Source organism: Pyxicephalus adspersus, chromosome 4 (assembly GCF_032062135.1).
Source record: "Pyxicephalus adspersus chromosome 4, UCB_Pads_2.0, whole genome shotgun sequence".
In the NCBI taxonomy this organism is placed as follows: domain Eukaryota; kingdom Metazoa; phylum Chordata; class Amphibia; order Anura; family Pyxicephalidae; genus Pyxicephalus; species Pyxicephalus adspersus.
Genome location: NC_092861.1, coordinates 57,862,578 through 57,890,523, shown reverse-complemented (window position 1 = coordinate 57,890,523; position 27,946 = coordinate 57,862,578). Strand labels below are relative to the sequence as shown.

At 34.8% G+C, this 27,946-nt stretch overlaps 1 protein-coding gene across 1 annotated transcript in view; it reads right to left on the bottom strand.

Annotated features, from left to right (window-relative positions):
* Positions 1-27,946, bottom strand: part of MUC4 (mucin 4, cell surface associated) — a 42,216-nt gene that overhangs the window by 1,195 nt on the left and 13,075 nt on the right. The window contains exons 15-43 of the mRNA XM_072408291.1: positions 26,448-26,573; positions 25,404-25,529; positions 24,278-24,973; positions 23,521-23,654; positions 23,264-23,428; positions 22,977-23,123; positions 22,760-22,887; positions 21,114-21,163; positions 20,133-20,312; positions 19,220-19,360; positions 18,957-19,076; positions 18,639-18,844; positions 17,349-17,427; positions 16,437-16,610; positions 16,145-16,246; positions 14,638-14,874; positions 13,850-13,990; positions 13,376-13,551; positions 11,813-11,972; positions 11,309-11,410; positions 9,876-9,995; positions 9,410-9,580; positions 8,381-8,460; positions 7,158-7,237; positions 4,954-5,123; positions 4,053-4,197; positions 2,555-2,743; positions 1,008-1,051; positions 794-894 (exon numbers count right to left, since the gene is read on the bottom strand). Coding sequence (XP_072264392.1) covers positions 794-894; positions 1,008-1,051; positions 2,555-2,743; positions 4,053-4,197; positions 4,954-5,123; positions 7,158-7,237; positions 8,381-8,460; positions 9,410-9,580; positions 9,876-9,995; positions 11,309-11,410; positions 11,813-11,972; positions 13,376-13,551; positions 13,850-13,990; positions 14,638-14,874; positions 16,145-16,246; positions 16,437-16,610; positions 17,349-17,427; positions 18,639-18,844; positions 18,957-19,076; positions 19,220-19,360; positions 20,133-20,312; positions 21,114-21,163; positions 22,760-22,887; positions 22,977-23,123; positions 23,264-23,428; positions 23,521-23,654; positions 24,278-24,973; positions 25,404-25,529; positions 26,448-26,573 — 4,490 coding nt within the window. The remainder of the gene's footprint in view (positions 1-793; positions 895-1,007; positions 1,052-2,554; positions 2,744-4,052; positions 4,198-4,953; positions 5,124-7,157; positions 7,238-8,380; positions 8,461-9,409; positions 9,581-9,875; positions 9,996-11,308; positions 11,411-11,812; positions 11,973-13,375; positions 13,552-13,849; positions 13,991-14,637; positions 14,875-16,144; positions 16,247-16,436; positions 16,611-17,348; positions 17,428-18,638; positions 18,845-18,956; positions 19,077-19,219; positions 19,361-20,132; positions 20,313-21,113; positions 21,164-22,759; positions 22,888-22,976; positions 23,124-23,263; positions 23,429-23,520; positions 23,655-24,277; positions 24,974-25,403; positions 25,530-26,447; positions 26,574-27,946) is intronic.

The following is a 27,946-nucleotide window of genomic DNA, read 5'->3' as shown; positions in this document are numbered from 1 at the left end:
ATTTGTTTTGCATGCATGAGGTGGTTTTCAGAAGCCAAATAAAATGTTGGGAAATGAAAAAAAAATTATGTGAATTAGGTTGGGTATTTATTTATTGAGGTATTTAAATATATGTTGTATGTTCACAAAATGGCTAAAACATCCAACTCTTTACTAAGTAATATGACTGTTTTGAAAGCTAATCTGTTCATTAGTTGCTGGGTTGTAACATTTGTTTGCCTTTGCATTCATGATTTGATGAAAAAAAACAAACAGCTCAGTCCAGGAACAATTCAGGCACACCCAATCTATTCAAATCATCACAGTGCATTGAAAAATGTACAGTCTAGGAGGAGGTCCCTGCCTAAATGGTTTACATGTAAAGAACATCTGGCACCAGGCAGAGCTACACCATGAAAATCTCAGGCGTGGGGAAGAAGGTATCTTACCATGTAGGGTTTACTCAGGGTGTGGGAATACCATAAAAGACAACTATACTAAGAGTGCAGATGTTCTCTAAGTAAAGAGAAGCTAAACTTGCTCTGAGCAGCAATCTATGCTAATAATTTCCTAAATCTTTTTACATTTCCTTGCACATTTGTCCATGCTCACTGCAAGATTTCTATGTGCAGGAAAATTCCCATTGCACGTAAATAAATGTGTATGTGAACCACAAAACTCACTATTAAAGATAAGCATAACACTAAGGGTGAACTGTTCAAAAACCTTTGTCCAGTAATGTAAAGTGGCAATACACAAATGATGAGGAGAACTAAACTGTAAACCAATACATACATAGTAAAGTGATACATACCTCTGCCGTACTGTTGACTTTTTCTAAGTGTGGTGTCCAATCTTCTGAACTTGCTTCTGTGCTTATAGATGAGTTATCCTTATTTCCCATTCTTTGAAAAGCTAGAAGTTTGAATACAGAGAAATGTTACATACCTTTCTGAAATGTAGGAATCAATACTATTAATACAATTTAAAATACAAATTCAATTAATAATTAATATAGAAATACTCACATGGAAAAAGTGATGATTTCCAGCTAAATCGTCTTTGGTACAACCTGAAAAAAAAAAAGAATACATTTAATGCATATTATTTCAATGACATGTATCTGAAGGGTAAATTAAGTGGAAGACTATCAAGATAGGGGGCCCAGGTAGAAAGCAAGCAGAGGGTTAAGAAAGGTGATAGAAGGCCAGGCATAGGTGAAGTCAACGTAATTAGTGAATGCAAAAGAGGAGTGGGGGGAGGGGGGAGTTGAGGGGACTCATCTGAGGTAATATTTCCCTGAGAACTAAAATGGTCCACTAATAGGTCAAGTTTGGTAAGGGTCTACATGCATAAAATATTGTTTCTGAGTCGGTGTGTTGCAGCTGGGAACAATAATGGTGGCATACTCCAAGTGTAATGTTGAGAGTAGTCACAGCTTTTGAAGTCTTCTAACCTCAATGACCAAAGTTTTGTAACAAGTGGTATAGTGGGGAATTTGGTGATTATGTCATTGGTGTTATTTATGTGCACTGTTGTTATTGTGTTATATATATTAAAAGAGTTAATTAAACTCATGTTTATTGGTTTATTGGTTAACGTATACATATTTGTATGTTTATATTTTGGAATAACTGAATGTTGTTAAACAAATGGTTACTACTGCTAATAAAACCAACACGTAGTGTATATGTTTTTTTGTGACAGTTTGTTCAGTGAAGGAGAGGAACAGTGGAGTAAGGTTACGTACACACGTCAGATGATTCTCGTCTGATAATCGCCACAGGGCTGATATCGGACGAGAGCCTGGGGTTTTTACAGCACTCGTTGTCTGTTGTTCCGATGACCATCCTGGCGGATCCACATACAACGAACGATCCTTATAAAAGTGAAGGGGAGAGAGCGCAGCGGGATGCCGCTCCATCCTTCTCCCACCTCTATACAGCGAAATGGCTCTGTATGTACATTACTCATTCATGCGTCGTATGGTCTTTTGTCATTGGAAAGGATCATTACACCTGTGTTCCCAGCCTAAGGCCAGGCAGTAGGTGGAGTGAGTTGAAGGCAGGTGAATCTGAGCTCCCCTGGTAATAAATACAGGTGTAATAATAACGATCTGATGGTATATGAAAATGTCGACAGTAACAGGCTGTAGCAAAGCAAAAAGAAACATGCATGAGGGAAAAAAAGTTATAGAGATCTGTGCCAGCTTTTAGTGCCCTTTATTAAGACCACCACATACTTCTGTAGGGCAATTTAACTCCCCAATATTTCCAAAAATATGCAGTCCCTGATTTACCTCCTTTTAAACGCTTGTTAACTTGAAAAACATGACACACAACAGCAGATTTGTTTTATCTGATGTTCTGCAATTATAACTGTGAACGTGACAAAATTACTCCTTTGTAGATAAGCCAAATAAATGCAAAACACACCCAAAAATATTTTTGTCTTTTTACAGAAAAATTACCATAGCACAAAGCATGCCTCTGTAATTTCCCTGTAATTCTTTCGGCACATAGATGGAGTCCAATCAAGAACATATAAAGCAAACAGCAATAGATTTGACACTCACTCGTCTGTATCATCAAAATCATTCTTGCTGTTCCTCCTACGATAGAAGTACATTCCCAGTACTATACCCAAGATCAAGAGGAATAGGAAGGCCAGAGATCCAAATAATATTCCAAAGAATGCATTAAGGTTCATTGAGAGATTTTCACACCGTTCACCATAAGTGACATAAATAGTGAAAGGTTTGCATCTGAAATGAAAAAAATACAACTTAAGTAAACGGACACTATCTCATTTTAGTTTCCAAAGCAGGCAAATGCTGCACTCCTCTGCTGTCAATTCACAGATACCCCAAAGAAAGCTCCATAGATTTTTTTATTATCAGTAAACACAGATTTTCTTGAGGTATTGGCTTTAGGCCAAATTCAGACTAGTAGTAACTTTAAGTGGTACCGCTACAATTAACTATTTTTCAACTGCTTTTTAAAATGGTTGTTACTGAAAAAAAATGGTCTATTTTTTTCTACATTTTACAGATATTTGGGGTTGCATTGCTGAACAGTTATTTAAAAAATACATGGAGAATCTGGGGGCAGTTGGTCACTCCATTCGCTTCCATGCATGACATGATCTATAATTCCTGCTTCTACCTACAAGCAAACTCCTGTACAAGCGTTTGCAAAAGCCTGAAAAAACTATGCAGCCACTAACCTTTAACCACTCCCAAATGGCAAGCAGTTGCCAACAGGCACTCAGAAATGGTCATTGGCGTGGTTATTACTGCTAATAGGCATCGGTTGTAATTGTGGCCACTGTCTCTGATGACTGAATGACTGCATTATCCTTAGCTAAATATGTACTTCTGCCTTTTCTAGGTTCCTAGTAAGGCAGCCATTTTGAGTGAGTCTGATTCAATGAATTGTCTTTGTGGTCAACAATGTCCTTCATCAAGGCGTGGCCATCTTGAGAAATGTTTTTTTTCTGTTGATTACTCAAGCAAGAGAAGGGAATTATGTGTTCAGCTTTTTGAATTGAAAAGGACAGATGCCTCCTTTGGTTATTAAAAGTGCCCTCAGGCCTTTTCAGCTCCCAGCCTCCCAGTTTTTTTCTAGGACTTATAAATAGAAAGAAGAGCACCAGTGGGCAGATCCTGCTGCAAGCAGAAAACAAACGTAACCATAGGTTTTTCTGAACACGACTGGCATGATTGATATAGTTCTATAGCCTGTTTCTTTAAACAGTAAAAGTGTACAACAAAACTTTATAATATTTGAATTGTTTACTATTGGACTGTCATTCGGTAACCTAAATAAAGATTCCTGTTGCAACAATTCATCAGCTCTGTGAGATTCGTTCTGGCCATTAATATCTTCACCACACCTTGGGCAGGCTTACATACTAGTTTGAACACAGTCTTAGTCTTAGAAACATTTGTGTTGTCAAGACCATATCTGTGATTGGGATGAATAAAGAACTCGGTGTTTATGGTATGGGAGGTGTGTATATTGAGCTATTGCTGCAGTGTTGGGGGACATCATAAAATAACAATGTTTCCTTACGTGCAGGTAGGATTATCTCCAATTAGCTCACAAATTCCATCATTCTTACAGTATTCTATACACTTGGAAACACATTCAAATGTGTCTGGATTCAGTTTATAGCCAGGGACACAAATAGTTTCCTTAGCAAGTTCAGGTAAGGTCACTACGAAAAAAAAAAACAATTGATGATTAATTATTATGATTTAACAGATATGTGTTGCTTTCCTAAATTTTGATAAAATTTAGAATTATTGTAATTTACCTTGACTTCAATCATTTTTATTAGAATTTTCAAAAAGAAAATACAAAGTCTGTAACAAGCCTGTAACAACTACAGCTAGACAATAAACATTGCTCTATAGTTTGTCAAAAAACAATAAGGTAAATATACAAAAAAAAGAAGAAGTTTAAGAAAAAACAAAACAAATGGCGAAGTTTGTGATATATACATTAATTTAAAAACTACAATGCTAGTTTAGCTAGCTGAAATCTGCCTTTATAATAGCATATCACATAGCAGACTAAGAATAGGAGGTTATACAGTGCTGTATTGCATTTCTGTCACTATACCATATTATTGATAGAAAACCACCAAAGGTACCAGAAAAGGAGGTGGTCAGGGAGGAATGTTTGTGGACCTTTATAAGTAGAAGAGTATGGGATAGATGTTAACAATGGGCTGATATTCAACCACAGTTCCCTGAGTAGGTAGGTGGCAAGATGGGTGACACAGGTAGCTACAGAATTCCGTACCTTAGATTACGTGTTACAGACATGACCACATAATGTGCCAGGTGTATGTTAAACACAATACTGTCTGAAGAGAATTGTAATTGTTTTGTATAACTACAATTATTCACTAAAATTCGAAACCTAATAAAAGCCAGCAAGATTAATAGGTATAGAAATGAACACTTACACATTTCACCACTTGTGACATTAGTTATTGGAAGCTTCTCAAATAATGTACTGCTTAGTTTGGGAGTTAAATGATCCACAAGTTCTTCATTCAGGAATTTAATTACTGTTATATTTGCCTTATATGTAAACCTCGCCGTAAAATTTCCAAACCAAACACCATCAGTATTGCTGTAAAAGAAAAAGGCAGTCAAGTCATAAAAAGCTAAACATTATTAACCTCCTGGGCAGTTCATTTCTGTCCGGTTCTATATGTCTAAAAGAAGTACATTGTTTTTCATGAAAATGTATTTTACAGTATAATATATTAGTATGAGTATAATAAAGTTTGAAACACAAAATTATGTCAAACTTAATTAAAAAATTTAATTAAAAAAAAGTTTTAATTTTTTTTTTTAATTTTTTAAAAACATTTTTTAAAAATAAATAATACACTCATTCTTATATATTATACTGTAAAATAAATGTTCATGAATACAATGTACTGCTTTTACACATATAAATCCACTGTCTTGCATTCAATAGTTTTTTTGGTATTGAATGCAATACAAATAGATTTAAATTTAAATTTAACGAAATGTCCGCACGCACCATCGTCACCGGGAAATCCTGGAGTGCAGAGAGCGCCACCCGGAGGAGGAAAGAAGATGGGCATCGCCGAGAAGAACACCGGTGAATCAAGTAAGTCTTGATTTACTAGGGCTTTCCATAGGTTTAGCTACCCCGAGTGTGACTCTGGGTTACCGCTCAGGGGGTTAAAATACAATTAAGCATTCACATTTTTTGTGTATAGAAGGAGCAACTTTGAATAAACCAAAGCTGAAACTAAATATAATGCACATCAAATAAAGTTAACAGCAAATCACTGCACTAACTGAAGGTACATCATTCATTTGCAATATAGTGATTTTAACACCGTGGTTGAAAAACCATTTAGTGACACTGGGGAGGGGTGTCACCAAACTAAAGGATGAGTATTTATTACTGTACCTATAATGCATGAAGGAGGTTATTATTGCTGTCCCTAACACTAATGAAGGGAGCTTTATTATTGCTATTTCTGTTATTGCTATTAGCTGTAAAGAGGGGTAGAAAGATGTACAGATGTATAGTTTTAATTTTTCCCCATTTGAAAACTAACACACCATGGATACATTTATTTACATAAAATTTATTGGCATTTCTGTTGTTTGTGGTTTTGAACATTGCCAGTTACACTCGCATTCTGTGGTCTAGGTTTATAGTAGAGTCAATGTAGAATAGCATTCACACCTGTAAAAGCGGCTGAATTATAACTATAGTCTAGGAGTTTTTTTAAACATCAAAAAAGAGGAAGGATAGGGGCGCAGAATGCCAAATTTTTAAAGAATAATAATCTGCAGGGGTAAGTATCCTAGACCAAGTCCTCTTCACACTCCCCCTAATCATTCTTCTCTTATCCTAATCCACCTTCGGGGGTATCTTATCTTGACACCCAAGACTGGTTTGCACTTCTTATTCAGTTGGTGTAGCTGCACTTTTGGCAGTCCCAAGATATGAGCACTACAGCGGGATCCTGTCTTCAGTATTAACTGATGGGCATTCATCCCCAAGAGGGTGGATAGAGTTGTCTCAGTCCCCAATAAGCTCCATGCCTGATGAAGTTCAGGGCCTGGTCGGAGCTTATTCTTATTACATTTAATGATATTTAGTATTCAATATATAACCGCCTAAAGGGGAGCTAAAATTGTTTTGCCCAATGGTTATTGTCTCTTCATTTTGATTTTTCTTTTTAACCATACTTATATAATCTTAAGTAAACATTTATCACAAGGTGCTTTCATAATACTGTGTTTGTAGAGAATTGCAGTATTTCTAAAAATAAAGATCAAAGGTGGCTGCTTTCCATATACTTTATTGTAATGCCTACATGTTTAAATTACAATGTTTATCCAGCTTAATATTCCTAAAACAATGAGGGATGTCTGAAAAAGAACAGTAGTAAAAAATGTCCCTTTTTATGTAATGATTGCGTAAGTGGTAAGACTGTGTACAGATGAGTAAAAGTACTTTTCATCCTCACAACATTATACTGTAAACTATGCAACTACTGTTCCATTATTCATCTGCTATTGTCTATTGACAAATATTAGCCCAATTATATATATTTACATATTTATATGTTTTATATAGAACAAAACAGGAAACATAACAGATTGCACTTACGTAAACTTCTCCATGGAATTGCTTTGATTATCAAACACGGAATCTACATCAATTTTAGAACCAATAAGAGTTTCCCTAACCTGCAAAGAAAAATGAAGATGATACAAGTGGTTTGAGAATGTTTTTTATTATGATGTGAATAGTAACTATTGACCTGAAAGCGATGAAAACACTCATTTAATCAAATAGAAACTAAAGAGATCTGCACCTCACAGACCTGTTCCTTTTTCCCAATCCTCTGATAACCTTACAACATGCGTGTGTATTTAATCACCATGTGATGTCTTTAGGTATCATAAAATAAACCTTTGACCAAATTATGGATGTTTAACTTTTCACATAATCTTAACAACCAGTAAATTAGCTTCAAAACATGACCTTTGACCTCTGTAGCTGCAGGATCTTTGGAGCAATTTATCCATAAATTCACCACAAAAGCAATTAGGCCATTCAGTTAGAAGTTCCATGCAGTGAGAGCCTCTTTGAATGTTTAGTTTCTGTTTTTAAAGTTTCTAATTCTAAAGCTACGTACATCCAATGGTTCTCGCCCGATAATCGGTTCAGGGCTGATATCAGGTGAGAATAGGGCGTGTGTACATCTCCCGTCGTCTGAACGAACGTCGTGGCGGATCCACAGACGATGGAGGACAAATGATCGAAATCCAAGGGAAGGGAGAGAGCATGCAGCGGGGTGCCACTACGTCATTCTCCCCCTCCCCTCTCCATAGAGCAGAACGGGGCTGTATGTACAGCACTCGTTCATGCATCATGCAGTCTTTTGTCGTTGGAAAGGATGGTGAAAGATCCTTTCCAACGACAATAATTGCAGGTATGTATGCGGCTTTAAAGCTTGTCATGAGCATCCATGATCATAAATCAAAGGAATTGATCTTTACTGATAGTGAAGATACAAAACAACCTCTGTTTATTATTGTTTTTTAATGTGACCACCAATCCTGAAATAGCTAAATATCACTGCAGAAGAAACATAGTATTAGCTAAGCATGTACTGTTAGTCTGTCTTTAACTGGGACAACATACAGAGTGGTAGGAACTATATACATGGAGACTGATATGTTTTTATATTAATATGCATTTTTATATTTATGTGGATGTTCCTTTTTATATATCTTAAATCTTAACTCAAATATTTTGCATAAAAAACCTGTTTAGATTTATTCTGATAGATGTATGCATTGTTAAAAAAAAACACACACACATACCGTATAATAACCATTTTCTTCTGTTAGGTGATCTTCAATGTTTGGTCTAAAGATTACATAAACAGACCTTTTCATTATACCTGTGAACAAAAAAAAAAAACAGATCATGTGATTTAATCAGCCATTACTTTGAATATGACCATACAATCTGATCTCAGCATATACTTTTAATAAATACTTGACAAGTCATTCTTTATATTTCTTGTGAAATAAAATTTTGTTCAAAAATTTTGCTTGTTTTTTTATTTATCAAGGTTTACTATAGTTTTTAAACACAATTCATATTTCTCCTTTTCATCCAAAGCAATCAGCAACCACAAGCAACTTTGTTGTTCTTGCTTGTGGCTTACCCTTTTAAAGTAAACTTGTCATGAAATAATTGTGTGGGTTTGCTGACCTCTCCTTTAAAGTTGACCTGGGTGCCATGTTGATGCTTTCTAAATCACTAACCCAGAACTGTTAAAGCAGGTACATAATTCAATATGTTTTTGTTCTGTGTTTTCAGTTTCAGTTGTGGTTTAATGTTTCCTTTACATCAATATGGATAAAATGATATGCTAGGGCTAAATTTGTAATGAGAGCTGTACAAATCTGACAAACATAAAATCACTTAATAACAGTAATCCCTATTTTGATGTTTGCAGATGTTACTACTGATATATTTTAAAGTGCAACTTCAACCAAAAAAACATATTTTTTGGGTAGAGTGAGGTAGGGTTTGAGTGCCCACCAGGCTTTTATTGGTGACTGTGTAGGAATTTCCCTGAGGGAGTTAAACTACAATTTTTGCAGACATGATATCTAATAGATGTATAAACAAGTTTACACATTACTATATACTCTACAAATATCCATCCAAATGTCCAATAACAGGAAGTGAGGAACAATCTCCCATATTGGGTTACTGACAAAAAAAAATCCTGACAGGTGATTTATTATTTTCTATTCTGATTAAACTGGTCAAAAAAACTGGGAAGGAATTAAGGCTTTAAATTCATATAAAATTTGTACATCTAGCTGTACACTTACCTGGCTTTAGTTCTGCCTGGTAACTGTCCTTTGCGTCCATGCATCTATCACCGGTGTATGCAGCATGGCACTGACATTCAGGATCACAGGATGGTGGGCTCTTTGTACAAGTTCCACCATTCCAGCAATAGCTGGGATCACATTCACTACAATAACACTCTATGCCATCCCCTGTAGGTGAAATAAACAGTATAGTAACTCCAACCAGATTTAAAGTTTGATTAAATAAAGAGACACAAAGTAATTTATTAGTCACGGAAGGTAAAATAACATACATAATACATGTCAGTAGCATTACCCTTTTAAAATCTGAACAGGAAGGTTATTTATTGCAGAAGGGACAGGCAAAGACCCTTCTGCAATAAAAGGAACTTACCTGCCTGTTTACAAGGTTCCCTTTAATGTACACATACCGGTACTTGTGAATGTGCTGCTCAATGTGTGATGCTGGAATAGTTTCAGTTACCTATTAATCCATCATTACAGGAGCAGTTGTAGCTTCCTATTGTGTTATTACAGGTGGCAAAAGGTGAACAGAAATTGTTGCCCCGGCATTCGTCAATATCAGTGCAGGAAGTCCCATCACCTTATTAAACAAAAACATTGAAGAGTTAATTACAACATACAAGTTTGGGGTGTGTGCAATAGTCACATCACATGCATGTGTGCTAAGAAAAACGCATACTTTGTTCAATTACATTTTTGCAGTACACATACTGTATATGTATATGTATACTGTATACTTGGTGCTGTTACCTACTGATTGATTTTCCTTTGGGTATATTTTCTCCACTTTCATTTGAACTAGAGAATAGCCATATTGCAGCCCAATATGTGACAATGGCTACTTTCAAAACAAAGTTTCACTTAGCAAAGTAAATTTTTTATTATCGTAAATTAGGTGAAAATTCATTCTACAACGCATACCCAAGGAAAACTAAAAAACTAGATTTCTCTAATTTCACTTTGTTGCACCTAATTCACTAGAAAAAGTGAAAGATCACTTTGCAAAAATAACATGCTTTACTTCTTTAGTAAACCAAGCTCAGCATGACCATTTTTTACACTACATCATACTAACTTAAAGCATTGATCATATTAAAAAAGAAAACTGCACTCATATTTGCATTGTTTCCAGGGAAATAAGCTTTTTTTTTTTTTTTTTTTTTTTTAAGAACCCAAAAAATACTTAATATTTACATAACTGTGAGAAGGCATGGAACACACAGGAAACATTTTATAGAAATCTCTATAGTGGTATATTAATAAATGAATCAATATTAAAATTATGGGTACTGCCAAATACCAGGAGTGGCCAATAAAGTGTGTGTTGGTTTATGGTGTATGGTTTGAAGTAATCAATGGCAGGTTGAGCGCTATCCAAGTCATGGATACACAGTGCAGAAAAAGCCATCACCTTTTCCTTCCCAAAATAACATTTCATTTAAAATGTTTAATCATAAAGCAAAATGCTTTTAGATTTCTAAAGCGCTTAAAAAAAAGAAAAAATAGAAGACTTAAAAAAAATACGAATAGAATTTTAATATAGTATTTCATTATCTATATGCAAATTTAGCAAGATCAATATTGGCCACCTATCCTAAAAGATTTACTACAAAATAACATAAATTAAGTCAAGGATTTTACTAGAATTAAATAAAATGATCCAAAACAAATTATTTGTTGACAATTGGTTAGACATAAAGGTAAACAAGAACACAAATGATCTGTATAAACACGTATATACTTGATTATAAACTGATATTATTTTTTTCCTCAAAATGCTTTTAAAAAGAAAAAAAAATTCAATAGTAAATGCTGCAAATATAAGATTCTATCATTAATTATTAAATCAAAAGGAGTGCTTGGTGTCACCTATTTGAAGAAATGAATACTTACCCATAAATCCTTCTTTGCACGTGCAAGTATAACTTCCAATAGTATTGTTACAATTAGCATCTTGGTGGCATTGATGAGTATCTGCATTACATTCATCCACATCTACAAAGAGTACACAAAACATTTCCATTTAGTATACATAATGGAACTCTCTACTTTTGTCAAGTACGTGTAAAATACTTTTTTGAGGAGACTCATTATCTGTCATTTTCCTGAGACTCCTCTAATTGGTTTATTTTTTTGTTGGCAAACTGATTAACAGTGGGGTTTGTTTTGTTATTGTTTGTAACTGTTTTAACCACTTCTTGGTCATTTTGATTTAACCTACTTAGTATAATTTAATTTTTATGGAATTTTTTTTTTCAGATAAGTATATAGATCAGGAAAACTATTTCTATTTGTGTTTCACTTCTAAACAGGTATTAGACGTAATCTATGCAGTATAAATTATTCTAAAAATAAAAAGTGCAGTAAATACGGAAAAGTAGACAAATATATACCTACCTGTACAATGGAGCCCATCCCCAGTAAAGCCAGCTGGACATGGTCCGCAGCCGGTGTTGCTATCACAGGTAACATTAGGGTAGCAGCCCTGATTACAGAGATTAGGTGGGTTCTGGCAGAATTCTCCTGAATAGTTATTTGAGCAACTGCAGCCAGCAATCTGTTAATTAGAAGAATGTATTGAGAAGAATCAAAGATCATGTTTTTAAAGTCTGAATAATTACATTTAATTATCTGTTTTATGTTTGGTTAGGTAAATATCAAATATTGGTTTTGTTTATTGTTTAGTTAGGTTTTCGACAAGCAGGTGGATTTTTGGGAACCCTTTACCTGTTTACCAGGTTAATTATTGCTGAATGGAAATCCTGTTTTATACAAAGCCCTATGCTAGCATATTTTTTCTTAAATTTTTTGGTCCGTGCCTATAAAAATGCAGCTTTCACTGTAATACTTCCTTTTTCTTCAGCATTGTCACCCACAGCCTAACAGATCTGACTAATCCAGCACTGCATTCTCAGTGTCATTCAACACACTTTATGTGCTCTTGAGGTGTAAAGGACCAGGCTGCTGAAGATACATCATCAGACTACCTTGAACACCCAGAAAAATGCAACAGAGAGCAGCAGCCCATAATGACTGTCTCTACAGGATATGAACCAGCGCACCATCGAAGGCAGAAAAATAGAAGAAGGGAAACAGGACTCTTTAGAGTAACTAGGCTACTAAACTAGACTACTAAAACTGCATAAAATAAAGCTATGCATATTTAACAATACATTGTGTGGGGTGCTCCAAAAAGAAGTTAGGGGGCAGAAGGGGTGGGCGAAACACAGAATTGTTCTTTAATAGTCCACAAACAAAATCTACACACATAATGAATAAATTAGAAGAGTGATTCACCCTCTCCTGCCTTCTCTGTTTAGAAGGCACATAAAGTCACTCTAAAAGCAAACAGCTTCTCTCTTTATGTAGAAAACCAAAAATATTTCTTGGACACATTGTCCCAGGAGCACCCTGCATGGCATTTTTAACAGGAAAAAATATATTTCCATTTTAAAGTGACCACAAATTTTATTTTTCCCTGTACAACATTTATACATCATAGATTATTTTTACTTACTACTTATCATAAAAGCAACTTAAATATCAAATTTAATGTTTTGGGGTTTTTTATCTTTTGACAGTTTTATCTTTTGTTTTAGACTTTATTATTTGTAATAAACAGGATTTATATAGCACCAACCTATTACACAGCGCTGTACATTAAGTATCATAAATGTTTCAACTGTACAAGCATCCAATGTTGTACAAATATACCTTTACTGCATGACCAAAAAGATCTCAAGGATATTATGGGTTAGCTCAGTATTTACTGAGCTACTGAGCAGCAGGTTGTTTCAAATCTGGACTTGAGCTGTGTGAGGAGTGATGAGTTACTGTGATCATTCAGGTCCGTGAATAACACTCATTTTAAGAATTCGGGGATATTTAAAGCCATTTATCTTTTAAAAGCATAACTACCTAGGTGTAAGATATTTTGGTATTTTTATATTTCTGACTTACAGAAAGAGAGCTATTAGTTTTCGTTGCCAAAGTATAAGTACACTGATCTTCATGTTCGCAGTTACAAACCACAAAGCTGGGCTGAATGGTAGATGACAGATTTTTTGAGTCAGTAGCTATAAGGCTAAAATCGAACCGTAATGTACTTGCTGGTGTCCATTTTAGAGAACCATTTGCTGTTAAAAAAACATACAAAATTAATCTTTGCTGAATACTGAAACAACATTATATATATATATATTATATATATATATATATATATATATATATATATATATATATATATATACTTTTTCTTAATAATAAGCAAATTTTTTATTTACTAGCATTCATATAGAAAACAGATTTTTGTGAAAACCTTTCAATTAGCAAAAAATGCAAACTTAAAATGAAAATAATACAAAAGTAATTCACTACCCTGTCATTTAAATAAAAATGCAACTGATACACAGTTAAATACGTGCAATTACTTACATGACAAACTAATGTCTGGGTTTGTGTTTGGCTCAGCTGAGAATATCACATCTGTTCTATCGGAAGAGTATTGTATTGTAATAGCAGTGTTTTTGAAGGTCTGAATGGTTCTCGTGCCAATAATAATAGGGGGTACAGCATCTAAAACACACACAAATGACATCTATTTTGACAAACATGATAATATACACTATAAGACTCAAAGTGGAAGTTGGGGGTGGGGAGGGTGTAAGGCATAATTTGGGATTTGTATCAGAAAACAGGGTGTATTGTCCTACAGGGCCCACCAATCTACATATTCACCTACATGAAATGTATCTACTTCAAATAATATAAATAATAATAAATCGTTAAATTAAATTACCTTTGACCATAAAGGCATTTAAACCACATTCTTATGAAACCTTGTGTGAAAGTGGTAATAAAGCAAAGTGTTTATGAATCAATCCAGTTGTTCTTTCCAAAACAGGAGCATTTAACTTCAAGCATGACTTCAATTGACTGTCCAAATGCTTGGAAAATTAATTTATTACCCGAAATGGTATGTAATTCATGAAACAGTGTTTGTTTCTTCAGAGAAAACAATACACGTGGTGCATAAACTTTCTGGCTGATTCAAAAGTCATCTTTACATTGCATATAATGTAGGATGATGGCATATTCTGTAATAATATGTGTATGTAGGATGACAGTGCCTGTTTTGGGACATCATCCATTCATCCTTTATTATACTGGGATTAAATCATTTCTATTGCAATGAAAAACGAAAACATAAAAAAGATACTTACTTAAAGTGTCCTTGACTTCTTGTAGGTTGTCAGCTACAGTAAGGGTTGCTAATCCTAACTGTGTATTGTTGGTGCTCATAGCATCATAGATACATTCTATTTTGTTGGAACAGTCAATCTTCAACTTTTCATACAGTGGTGGATCTTTTTTTATCAGGTCATTGAGAAAAACTGGAGAAAATGAGCTGCTTTCAAGTTTTTGTATGTTTGTAAATAAGTTATTCTCTTTGACCTCCCCTGTATAGTTAAAGAAAAAAGAACACAGTATTAAAAACTTGCAATAATTTATAGAAAGACTAATTGGTAATGGTAACATAATGTAACAATAGACCCATGACACAAAGCAAAGTATTTGTTTTTTGCAGAACCAAATACAAATACCTTTATGATAACTGTGATCATTTGCTTCTAATACTCCAGCTTTTTAAATATTTTAAATTTTTTTTAGCCCTTAATAATATTTAACCTAATAATATTTAATATTTATTGTGTGTCAACCAGTCAGTGGTAAATAATTGCTACATATCTTACTCTGGTATGGCCTATTTACATTATATTGCACTGGGCTGCAATGTGCCCTGCAATGTGCTTTATCAATATGATTGTGGTCTGCTTTGGTGCTGTTCCTAAAATATCTCTATTGATCTGCCATTCAAGTTGGAGGCAATGCACATTCACAAAGCAATGTAGTGTACTGCTGGAAACTGTGTTTGTGTGACTGCAGTACATGAAAAGCCCAAATCATAAAGATGTTTTATTTGTTAGCTGTTACTTCTTTCACGCCATGTCTCATCTGTTTAATATCTTATTTCCTAAAGTGTTCCTAAAGTGTTTTTTTAATAAAATGTATAGTTATAGTCTCTTCTGAAGCATGATTACCTTAATACCGTTACTATGTCTTTGAGAATTCCTATTCCTATTTTGTGAATTACAATTAGCCTTGTTAGGCAATAGGAATGTAGCCCATCCTGTATTTTATAACTGGCCATGAGCTGAGTTGCAATGTAAAAACTAGTAGTAGTTTTTAGGGGTAGGGTAGTGTGTCCTTGAAATTAATAATTAACTGCTTGGCATTTGTCATATACTAGTGACACTAGACAACAACCTTCAAAAAAGAATGCGTATTCTTTTCTATGTTACCTAAAATAAGTATTTGACTGAGATCAGCTTGATGTAAATACATTTTCCAGTGTGTGCTGTTTTAAAAATGCCTTTTTATATAAAGAGGACAACCAGGCATCCTGCTCTGCGGTGTTACAAAACAAAATACTATAATGCTGCCCTATTTCTCATGCTCATGCATAGGTCAGCCAACTCTTTGAAAATAATGCATTTATTGTGTGACCGATTTAGTGTTTACTTTCTTTGGTAGCTAATATGCAAAACTTTATACATTTCTTTAGGAAAGAAAAAATAAATGAAATGAATGAAAAATGAAAAATGTTACTATCGATTTTTAAAGTCAAACATATCTGTCCCATGAGATAATGTGTAACAAAACACTCACATAACAATCCATACTGATATATGGCTTCTTCTGTGCTGTCCGAGGGAATGATTTTTCCATCTGGGTCGGTGAAATCATCACTCTGGTTATTATTCCAGGTACCTATAAATTGTTATGTAAGTAAACAAGAATTAATTACACACACAAAAAGCATTAAGGAAAAAAAGTGAACCCTTTAATGTTGAACCTGCAGAATTGTCAGGCCTTATAACAATGTTTCCTGACCTCTTTACCAAATGGGAACTCCCCAGAACCCAGGTATAGAAATACTGGTTAGATGAGAGATACTCACCCAACAATCCTGTTGTTCTGCCAAAAAACTGACTTGGAAGGCTGGACACAGCACTGAACATTCCAGAATATTGAGACACCGACACAGACAGAACCCCTTCAAAGGTTGCAGTTATAGAGTCATTTTTCAGTAAAAAGACAGCTGGGTTGTTGTCATTAATTTGGGAATCCATGTCTACAAATCATAAAAAAAGCAATATTACATTTATATAGAACACATTTTCGAATAAGTTTCTAATGAACAACAGGGTCAAGTCACTAAAGTCACTTAACCTTTGGTTCCATAAGTTTTTTGCTAATTCTTACAAAGATATATGTGGTATCTTTTGATGAGATCAGAAAAAGAAAAAGGCATGTTTTTGCTGAAGGTATTGGAGGTAATACTTTCTAAAAAACTGGTCATAGGAAATGACAATAAATGAAAACATTCAACATCTTTACTGTTTCGGCAAGTAAAATAAATGTTTTGATTAGTAAAATGTTGTGATGAAATTACATAATTCTAATCTGTTTTGCTCTGACATATGTGTTGGTATTTGTTACATAAAAACATTAGATTTTATTGAATATATATTGTAATGCCAATACTAATGTAATCACTTAAATGTTTTTATACTGAGCCTAATGTGTATCCCTAATGCTTTGTAATCTACAGTCTTTCGCTTGTTTTTGTTCAATAAAGTGTGAAATTATGAGATAATTAAAATATGTAGTTCACTCCCAAACATTTAGCAAATAATGTACAACCTGAGAGGTTACATAAGAAGGACCTGCCAACCTAGTGTAAAGCCTGAAAGTGAACACATTTTTATGGCTTATGATAAAATAGAGGTCATCATGATAGCTATATTTATTGTATGTTGAACTGACACCTTTTCCATTTCACTCGTACAAGTATTATTTATGTACCCACCTTCTGAGTAACTGAATGACACAATACGATTATTCACAAGAATAGATGTACTATTATCACTTTCAAGGTACCACTCCACCTGTAAAAAGATCAGAGCAATGATAATATATACTTAAATATTTGTGATGTATTAGTTTGGATTCCGTATGATCCTCTGAAGCAGAAGGCCATTCCACCCAGATACTTTAACAGAGGCCTCATTGAGCCATATCAGAGATAAACCTCTAATCCAGGGGTGCCCAACACGTGGATCGCTATCTACCTGTAGATCACAAAAGCAAGGCACTTAGAACGCGGAGCCCTGCCTTTCAAAATAAACTCTACCTCGCATAGAAGTTAATAAGTCCAAATACTGTTGATGGAAGATCATTTTGACTTGGTTATTTTAAAAGTAGCTTACAAGTCAAAAAAGTGTGGGCACCCATATCCCAATCAATATAAATAGGCAGATAGAATAGGTAATTATATTTCCTTGTTACCTAGAGCCTCTTGTTTAACAAATAGTGTATTTCTTTGCAGTCCTAATTTATTTCTCATGAGCAAAGCTCAAACGTTTCCTTACATAAGCTTGCTTGTTTTTTTTATGTCTACTGCACATTCCTATTGGACAATGGAGCAACATATGTTGGGAATGTATGGGAGCAAGAGGTAATTGCAAACTTCCTTAGTACCCAAAAATAGCCTGCCCTGACACAAAATTGTAAAAACAACTTCAGGTTGCTTCACATATGTGCAAATGTATTACCAAAATGTAGATACAGTGAAAATGTATATATAATATATTATAACATAACATAATATTTGTACTTTTTTAGCCTCATTAATTTCAGACTGCAAATAGAAATGTATTATCTTTATCTGAAGTGTTTTCTTTTTGCAGATTCTACAGCTGGTTATACACAATACTATACACTTTTTAACTCTGGGTTTTCCATCCCCCACTTTTGAATATATTTTTTATAACTGTTAATTTTCTCCTAAAGGACTCATTTTACCATATGCATTACAGCCACATTGAGGAATGTGTGTTACCTGTGTTATTGCATGTTGGAATGTGGCAGGTGGATGGCACTGCAATGCAACAAGCAAATGCACCTGTACCATATTCATTTTCAGTGTGGTACATTTATGCAATGCATGGTAATACACATGATGCATGTTAACACATATGCAAAACGCCCTGTGAAGAAGTTTTTTGTCCTAAGATATCACTAAACCTTGTCATTTATTTTCCTTTTTTTATTTTTGTTTGTAGTGTGATAAGTTTGAAATCTGACAAATTACACTCACTTTGACAGTGGCATTGCTGGAGGCGTACTGTACAGCAAATGCTTTGAAGTTTGTAGCTAGTGCATCACCAGTTTGCTCTGTGCGCCCTTGTAGAGTGAAGTTGATATTGTCAGCAAATGCTTGAACAAGTGTAAAATCTCCAAGTCCATTGAACGTGTAGCTTAGTCCATCCAGAGATGTGATGTGAGGATCTCCAAACATCCACCCTGTAAAATAGACAGTGTGTACTTCTCTAAGCATTTTTCTTTAAGCAAAATAAGCCAGGAATATACTGAAATGCTGGCTGACACTATAATAAAGAAACAGTATATAGTTTACCTGGAACTAAAGGTCTGTAAGTAGTACAGCTGATTGCAGGTCTCTTCTGCATATACATTGAACAGAATTGGGGATCTTCCACTTGATTGCAGCATGTGTCATATGCATCCAGTTCAGAGTCTACATACAAGATACAAGTTTGCTGAACATGAAAACTAACTTTTTTTTACTTATATATGACTAAATGTTTGAAGTACAACTTCACTTTAAATAATGACCATTTTCTTCATATTAGCAAAATGAATTAAGGTATTTTCACTTACCAGACTTTGAAGATGAGGAGATCCAAGTCTTTTCTTGGAACCCTTCCAGGAACTGATTCTTTCGGTAATACACACATCTTACACCAGCATTATACCAATTGGGAAATGTGCTACGGAGCAAGCTGATCATGCTGCTGGCACCTATACTCCCCAAAGACAAGATAACAATGTAAGAAACTGATAAGTGGATATAGTGTCCACATTACACTACAGCAGCTATAAATTGTAACATAAATAGGCAAACAGCCTTAAACTATAAAAGAATGCAAGGAGCGATGTGCCTAACCTAAACTCTAACCTAAATTTCTTTTATATAAAAAGGTAGACAACCCTTTTATAAAAAAAGTAAAAATGTTTTTTTTAATGCAACAAACTTAAAAAAAAAAAAAGTGCGCAGAGCCTTCTGGGATATTGAAGTCATGCTCAGGCATGCGCAGGTATGTGGATCTCGGGCATGCGCAGAAGGAGCCTTTTCTTTAATGGGAGAAAAAATGCAGATCTCATGCATCCGCAGAAAGGTAAGGAGGAATTGCAAAGAAGAAAAAAAAAGATAAGGACTGGGAAGGGACAGAAGTAGAAATGAAAGGAATTTAAAAAAGGGAAAAGAAAAAAATGAAAGGGTAGGGAAGTGAGAAGAAAATAAATTGTATGAAATATGGAGTTGGGGGTGGGGGGGACAAGAGAGGATTGGATAGGAAAATAAGTAGACGCTAATGAGATCCAAATGTAAAGGAGACAGGAAAGGGGGGGAAAACATACATAAATTATGCCATATTTATATTTATAAATAGGGATAATTGCTAGTCAAAGTTTTGCTGTTGCCCAATATAATCATAAAATCCAATTTAATATTATATTTTATAACCTTAAAAACAACCAATTGTAACGAATACATTGCATAAAAATGCTGTACCTGCTTTTGTTGCTCTGTACCGTGAATCAGAGATCCCTTGACTGTATAAGCAGGGACAGGAGAGCAAAGCTGAGTTCCATGATGATGGTGAAGGCTGAGCATTGTACCAGTTTAGACATTTCTTACGACTGTTATCTAAAAATGTATTGTTCAGCAAAAATAACTTGAGACCTTGCAAATCTGAAAACAGAGATAGAGAACTTTTGCTTAGTAAAAAACTGACACAGTAGGTGTATAAATATCACAATCAGTCATATGTTTACCAGATAATAAATGTAATAGAATGGGGAAACAAACATAAACTGAAAGCAAGTGCTCTAGAGAAAATTGATCTAAAAAAAAACTGTAGCAGAGGGGTAGGGGTGGAGTGTGGGTGTTGGGGGACAGAGCATTCAATAGCTTAATAGCATTTAGGCAATTTAATGTGCAAGTAGGCATTTTTTTAAAACAATAGTGTGACAAGTGGGTTGGTCAAAGCACTAGATGACCAAACTGTGATGCAAACAACCAAAAATCAAAAAAATATTTGTTATGTGTTAGGTTACCTAAAAGTTTTTGCATATTCATATGCAGAACAAAATCATTTGTTTTAATCTTTTTAGGTAACACTTTGAGAAGAACAAATAAAAAACAAAATAAATACACAGATTGAAACTGTTCTAAAAGATTTGTTAATAGTTTTGGTCAGTTTTTTTTTGGAGCCAGAAAGTAAAGTCACATCCAGTATACAAAATAACATAGACAACAACCGAGCAAGGTATGTTATTAAGCAATGAAGAAGCAGCACCAAACTGATGAGATGATCCTATGCTTCCATAGAAGAAAACATGATTTGATTGCAGTGCAGGGACCTACATGAGGGCTTTAATAATTATAAATATATTAAACTATAGAGCAATCCTGACTTAAATGTACACAAAGCCATGACTGACTTAATATGGCCATGACTGGCAGACAAACAGGTATTTGAAGGGTTCATACCTGAATTACTTTCGATAAATTTGCTTTTGAAAAACTGATCCATGTTGCCACTAGATAAGAAAAAGAAACAATATTACAAAGTGCACACTTTCCGTGAAAGCCTTTAAAAAAATGAATAACTACTTTTATAATTTTTAGGTATTTGTGTAAGATAAGGTAGATAAATAATGTGTTAACATTTCATGTATAATTTGCAGGTTTGTACACATTTAGTGTATGCCAGGGGTGTCAAACTCAAATACACAGGGGGCCGAAATTAAAAACTTATACCAAGTCGGGAGCCAAACTTCAAGTTTATTTCAAAAATAGGAAGTAATTCCTTCAAATTAAATATAAAAAATGTTTATATGAAAACAAAGAGGTATTTCTTAACATGCATTCCTGGAACAAGAAAATACTTGGTAATGCAATTTAAGCACTAATGGCCTCCTAGCTACAGTTCTAAAATAGATTTAAATAAAGATAGCATGAATGTTAATAATCAATTGACACTAAATAATGAAATGAATGTTACACATGTGTAAATATGTGCTCAAATCTGATATCTTCAAAACTCTTGTTAAATTTTATTTCTCCTGCTGTGAGCTAGGAATAGCGACCGGTCTCAGAAAAGAAACAGAAGACAAGTGATGCTGGGACTTCAATTCCTAGCATTACTTGCGTCTATGGAACAGCCCAATGTGGAGCCGCATAACAAGTTGTTCCATAGACGGGAGTGATGCCGGGCTGCAAATCCCAGCATTACTTGCATCTATAGAACTCTGTGAACGCGAGTGATGTCATGAGTTGTGGTAGCGGCATCACTCGCTGCAGAAGGCATTGGTGGCCAGATGCCATTCATTTATCCAAATCTGAGGGCCAGATTTGGCCGGCGTGCCAGAGTTTGACACCCTTGCTGTATGGCTGGGAGCCATTTTTACTCATTCTAGGTGCTGATTTGTACTGATTGAGATGAGTCAAATGTAAAATTCTCTCTAGTTACATAGTTAGTCAGGTTGAAAAAAAACATAAGTCCATCAAGTTCAATCACTAGGGATATAAACATATCACAAATATAAAACCCTATAGATAGTTGATCTAGAGAAAGGCAAAGAATAAAACCTTGGTTCAAATTGCTCCAACAGGGGGAAAAAATCCTTCCAGATTCCATGAGGCAGTCAGATCTTCCATAGATCAACAGTTTCTGGTATTTTTATTTTGAATCTTTAATACCCAGTTATATTCTGTGCTTCTAGATATGAACTAGCTTTTTCTCAAAGCAATCTATAGTAGTTGTTGAAACTACTTCCTGAGGGAGCTGATTCCACATTTTCACAGACCTTAGAGTGAGGAATTCCTTCCTTATCCGGAGCTTAAACTTCTTTTCCTACAGAGGCAAAGAGTGCCCTCACATCCTATGTAATGATCTCAAAGTGAATAATGGGTAAGAGAGTTCTCTACATGGACCATTTATATATTTATACATGGTGATCATATCCCCCCTTAAACGTCTCTTCTCAAGGCAGAATAGATTCAGTCCAGCTAATCTCTCCCCATAGCTGAGCTCCTCTACTCATTTTTTTAGTAAATTCACAAAACTCTGTATTGATTACATAACTAAAAATATTAAAAAACATAGTTACAAAATAGCAGCTCTAAAAATGTACCTGCAGTAGCCCATCAATGGTTTTGGGTAGCGCTTAGTTAGATCCCATTTCATTCCACCATCTTTATATAGCATCAGCACATAGGAGCTAAATCCATCTGTGGTCAGCACAGCCTGGTATGTGCTAGTCTACAAGTGTACAAAATGATAGAATATCACAATGAGACACCTTCAGAAGTTATCACTGTTTGCTGTTAAATTTATGATATGCAACTTACTTTGACATCATTTTCAGTTGCTGGATAAGCAGGAGCATTTTCCCAGGTAATCTTCAATGTCCACTGAGCAGTATATGAAGTTTTTGTATAATTCTTAATCAAGTCTTCAACTCTTTGAACTACTGAGTTATCTCTTGAATGATATTCCTATTGTTGTCAAAATATGTGGTATTCATTATTTAAAAACTTTCAAATATTTTCGATAGTAATTAATAAAGCACTACAAATATAATGAAGGTGTGGGCACCCTATTGAAATAATAAAAACATTCATCTTGGAAGACTCACATTGTAATAGGTAGTTCCCACGTTTTTGGAGAAATCCGCATCATTCCAAAACACAGCAATTGAGGCCAAGGTACAATCTGTACCAAATCCATTGACTGGAGGATTTGTATAAGAGAAGATATCATTTCTGGATAATGGGAAGATTATCTGGCCATTGTCTGTGTACTAGGGAGAAAGCATACCATTGAATTTTTTTTTCCACAGTATTATATACATATTTAAAATTACAATTTAGCTAAATAATAATAAGTACTTACATAAATGAAATTCCGTATATGCTTTCCAAATGGAAATCCTACCAATGGCTGGAACAATGGAGAAGCAAAATCTGTTCTTCTTTGGACGTAATAAGTATCACCAGCACTTGGTCCATAATCAAAAAGGGCTACAGCTATAACAATCAAAAATATGTTACAATGCAGAATCATGTTTAAAATGAGTTAATTGTGATTAAGATGTGAAAAAAGATATGCATATCATAGGGCCGGTATCTGCATTTGTGGATTTTCTTATCTAAAGTTTAGTCTTCCTATATTTTTGTCATCTTGGTTTCTACCCCCCATCCTTAGGTGCAGACACTGGTATAAAGGAGTGGGTTGGCTCCTGGGAGAACATATGGAAATGAAAAAATATCTTGATGTATGGAATGTCAGTCTGAAGGAGTAGGAGTTCCTAGGTAGACTACATTTGCAGGCAGACTACCCTGGGTAATGCCTATATGTGATGCTGAGTCTCCAAATAAGAAAGAAAATCTAATGAAAAAAAGTACAGGCCAGAAACAGTCAAGTTGGGGAGAAAAGATCTGAATGATGCTGGACGTTTTCCAACTCTGAAGGGAGGTCAGCTCTTTCACATTTGGTACAGCTCCACAGGGCAATGGAATAATACATTTTAGAGACAAGACTTTAAGTAATAGCGAAGTTTAGCTTTATACAATAAAGTATACACATAAAATAGCATATCACTTAAACCCAAGAAAAAAACTTTTAAAATCTTTTTCTAGCATTGTCTTACCTGTAGGTATACTTTCACTTGTGGTAGGCTCAGTAGTTGTGGTTGAAGTTGTCACTGTGGTTCCTTGTGTAGTTGTGGTAGTAGTAGCAGTAGTAGCAGTAGTAGTAGTAGTAGTAGTAGTAGTAGTAGTAGTAGTAGTTGAGGTAGTACTAATGTTTGTGATTAGTGGTTCAGTTGTGGTTGTAGTCTGGTTTGAAGGTACTGTTTGACTTGTTCCCTGATCTGTTACGTTTACACCAGAAGTGACCAAAGTTGTGTTTGTCTCAGGCACTGAAGTGGTGACTGTGGTCTGGTTTGCTGGCTGTATTGTAGTACTTTGCGTTTGAACAGTTGTATTGACATTAGAGGTGACAACACTTATATTTGTGACTGGTGTTGCAGTGGTGATCATAGTCTGGTTTGTAGGTACTGTTGGACTTGTTACATTTACACCAGAAGTGACCAAAGTTGTGTTTGTCTCAGGCACTGAAGTGGTGACTGTGGTCTGGTTTGCTGGCTGTATTGTAGTACTTTGCGTTTGAACAGTTGTATTGACATTAGAGGTGACAACACTTATATTTGTGACTGGTGTTGCAGTGGTGATCATAGTCTGGTTTGTAGGTACTGTTGGACTTGTTACATTTACACCAGAAGTGACAAAAGTTGTGTTTGTCATTGTAGGTTGGGTAGTTGAAGCTTCAGTTGTCATATTTACTGCTACAAAAATAAAATACATTTGTCTCTTGAATTTCTTTTAACCTTGAATACAAAGACTAAGATTATAAAAGCCCAAAAATTTAAAAATGAGCTAGAAAATAATTGGTAGAAGGAAAATGATATCTATGTATAAGGTATAAACAATAAAGGAGTCTGTACCGTTGTCTGATACAATTCTTGTTGTGCATGGCATTGGCATGGTATGGCATCTGGTAAGTTGTATTTTCATCACAAAACAGAACTACATTAAACTAAATTTCACTTTCATCAAACTTGGCTGTGTACAAAATTTCAAACTGGATGTGCAGCAAGGATGAGAATCAGCAAGCAAAATAGGTGGCCAAAGTGGTGCTTTGCTATTTTTATTTATTTATGTATTTTGTCATACAGCATTTATTGTTAAAAGAGCAAACTCGGGCATTGGGCTTACCTGTACACTGTAGATAACCATCACCTTCATACCCAGGCATACAGTGGCAGGTGTAGTTTCCAGGTAAGTTGGTGCAATTGGCATTCACAGCACACGGAGAAGAAATATTGGCACACTCATCAATGTCTAAAAAAATTAAATAGTATGCAGATATCGTCAGCTGCTCTTTTGTTCACTTGTATTACTTTTATCATATACTGTATATTTATCTATAGGGTTACTATAGGGAAGTTGCATAATTCCATCAGCTAAAATGCTGGTAGCCATCACCTTAAAAACCAAGTTTACAATGACTAGAGTAACTTACAAATAAGTTATTGGAATTGACAGTTACCGCACATGGCAAAGTGGCATTGATGCATTCATCAACATACAAAACAGATGTGATATCATATAATATACTTCACTTTTCTATTAATAGCAAAACCAATTAAGGGACGTTGAGCTGGTCACTCTTCAAAGTTTGTGTTTACTAAGTGTTTGCTAAGTGGATAAGCAGCAAGTGAGCTCTTTTAGATGTAAAATCATGTGTGAGTTAGTTCTGAAAGTAAATCAAAATGTATGCATATAAAAAATGCAGCCAAGTTCTTTGGGTTTATTTACACATTAAAAAAAAACATAATAATTTATATTAACTGACTGTGGATAAAGTTGGTAATGTGCATATGTGTCTGTAGGAACATTAAATTGTCATCTACCTTACGACTCTTATAGTAAATGGCTCTGCGTACTCTAAAAGACCTACAAATTAAATAGCATTTTTCAAACGCTTAAAACATGTAATGATTAAAGCTAAAAGCAGTAGGCCCCTATCAGCACATATTTCTTTATGCATGGATACAGATTGTTTTTTATTATGATTTTTTTATCAAAGTTGTTAAGGTATTTTTGGCATATTAGTGCTTAGTAAACATAAATTAGTTATTTAGTACTGATTTTCTAATTTACAGTATACATGTTTAAAAAACAAACTTAAAACATCTCTTTCTTGACTGAGATTTCCTACAGCCAAAGGAATTTAAAAGAAAGGACAAAATTAATTACCATCACATTTGGAGCTATTAAGTATATTCACTTTGTAGCCAGGCTCACAGCTGCAGGTATGCCCACCAAGAAAACTGGTACAGATTTGTTCACAGTATGTTGTGATAAGAAGGCACTCATCAATAACTAAAGCAGAAAAAATACACAATTTATGTTAATATATAGAGTACACTGAAAATCAAAGAAAGATACATAAATAGAAATTTGTATCATCATATTTGTAACATCATATATTAATAGAGGAGAAAACCAATTTTCTCTATTGATGTGATACATAATGTCAAAAGAATTTGTAAGATAGGAAGAGTTATGTTGTATAGAAAGAAAGGGATTTTCTTGATATATCTGTATAGATATCTTCCATTTTATAATGGGGCTTGCAGGTATGGAGCATGTATATTTAGTATATTAAAAACATTGGATACAATCGTGTCCGATAGGAAATGTGTCTAATCTAATTACCTAGTAGAAAATGTACAGTATACATTTATCAGTAAATTGGAAATGGAAGGAGCAAGATCGCTGCACATTGGGCCTGATTTATTAAAGCTCTCCAAGGCTGGAAAGGATAGACTTTCATCAGGGAAGCAGGGTGATCCAGCAAACCTGGAAGCCCTTCCAGGTCTGCTGAATCACCCTGCTTTACTGATAAAAGTGTATCCTCTTTAGCCTTCCTAGAGCTTTAATAAAACAGGCCCATTGAGATTGCTACAACACACGTGTGGGATCTATTACTTTATTCTTCCTTTACTCCTTACTCCATTTCCTTTAAGAAATGGGGAAGTTTACTAAAGGGACGCCTACTACTAAATCTCAGACCAGACCTGAGAATTGGGATGCTTCAAGACTCAGTGCATCAACATGCCTATGTCACCTGTTTCCAAGATGGCACCTGAGCCAGACATCCATCCAGGGATGACTCATTTCCATTGCCAGATGGTGCATGGCCAACAGTAGCTCTCTCTCTATGCTCAAGACCACTGGTTGCCTTTTATATTTATTTAAGACATTTTTATTTACTGATCACAGTGCATGTTACTTTTTATCAGAACTGTACAGATGTTGTTACTTAAATTTGTGGGGACAACGGCGTTCACGTATTAAAAACGCCTATGTTCCTCATTCCAAACAATCTGGTGGAATGGGATTCCTCGATCTTAGGCTTTAGTACCAAGCAACAGGCCTGGCAATAATTTTAGTCTGGCATGGACAGAAGGGCAGGGTAGACTATAAATAATAGGAAGCTTCTTTCTTCCACACGCCTTTGGTCCTCATGAATACCACTAGGTAGTCTTCCCTCCTAGCTAAAGGGGAACCCTACTGTAGGGCCTACTATTGCTACATTTCATTAAGGTAATGCTTGCTTGGAAGAATTAAGACTTGCTAGATTCATTTCTTTGGAGACTGTCAATATTTTTGTCACATGTGGTCTCTGCGGGTTATGTTTAAATTCTCTGATGATTACAAAGCCGCTACCATTTCATCTGTTCCTAATATAT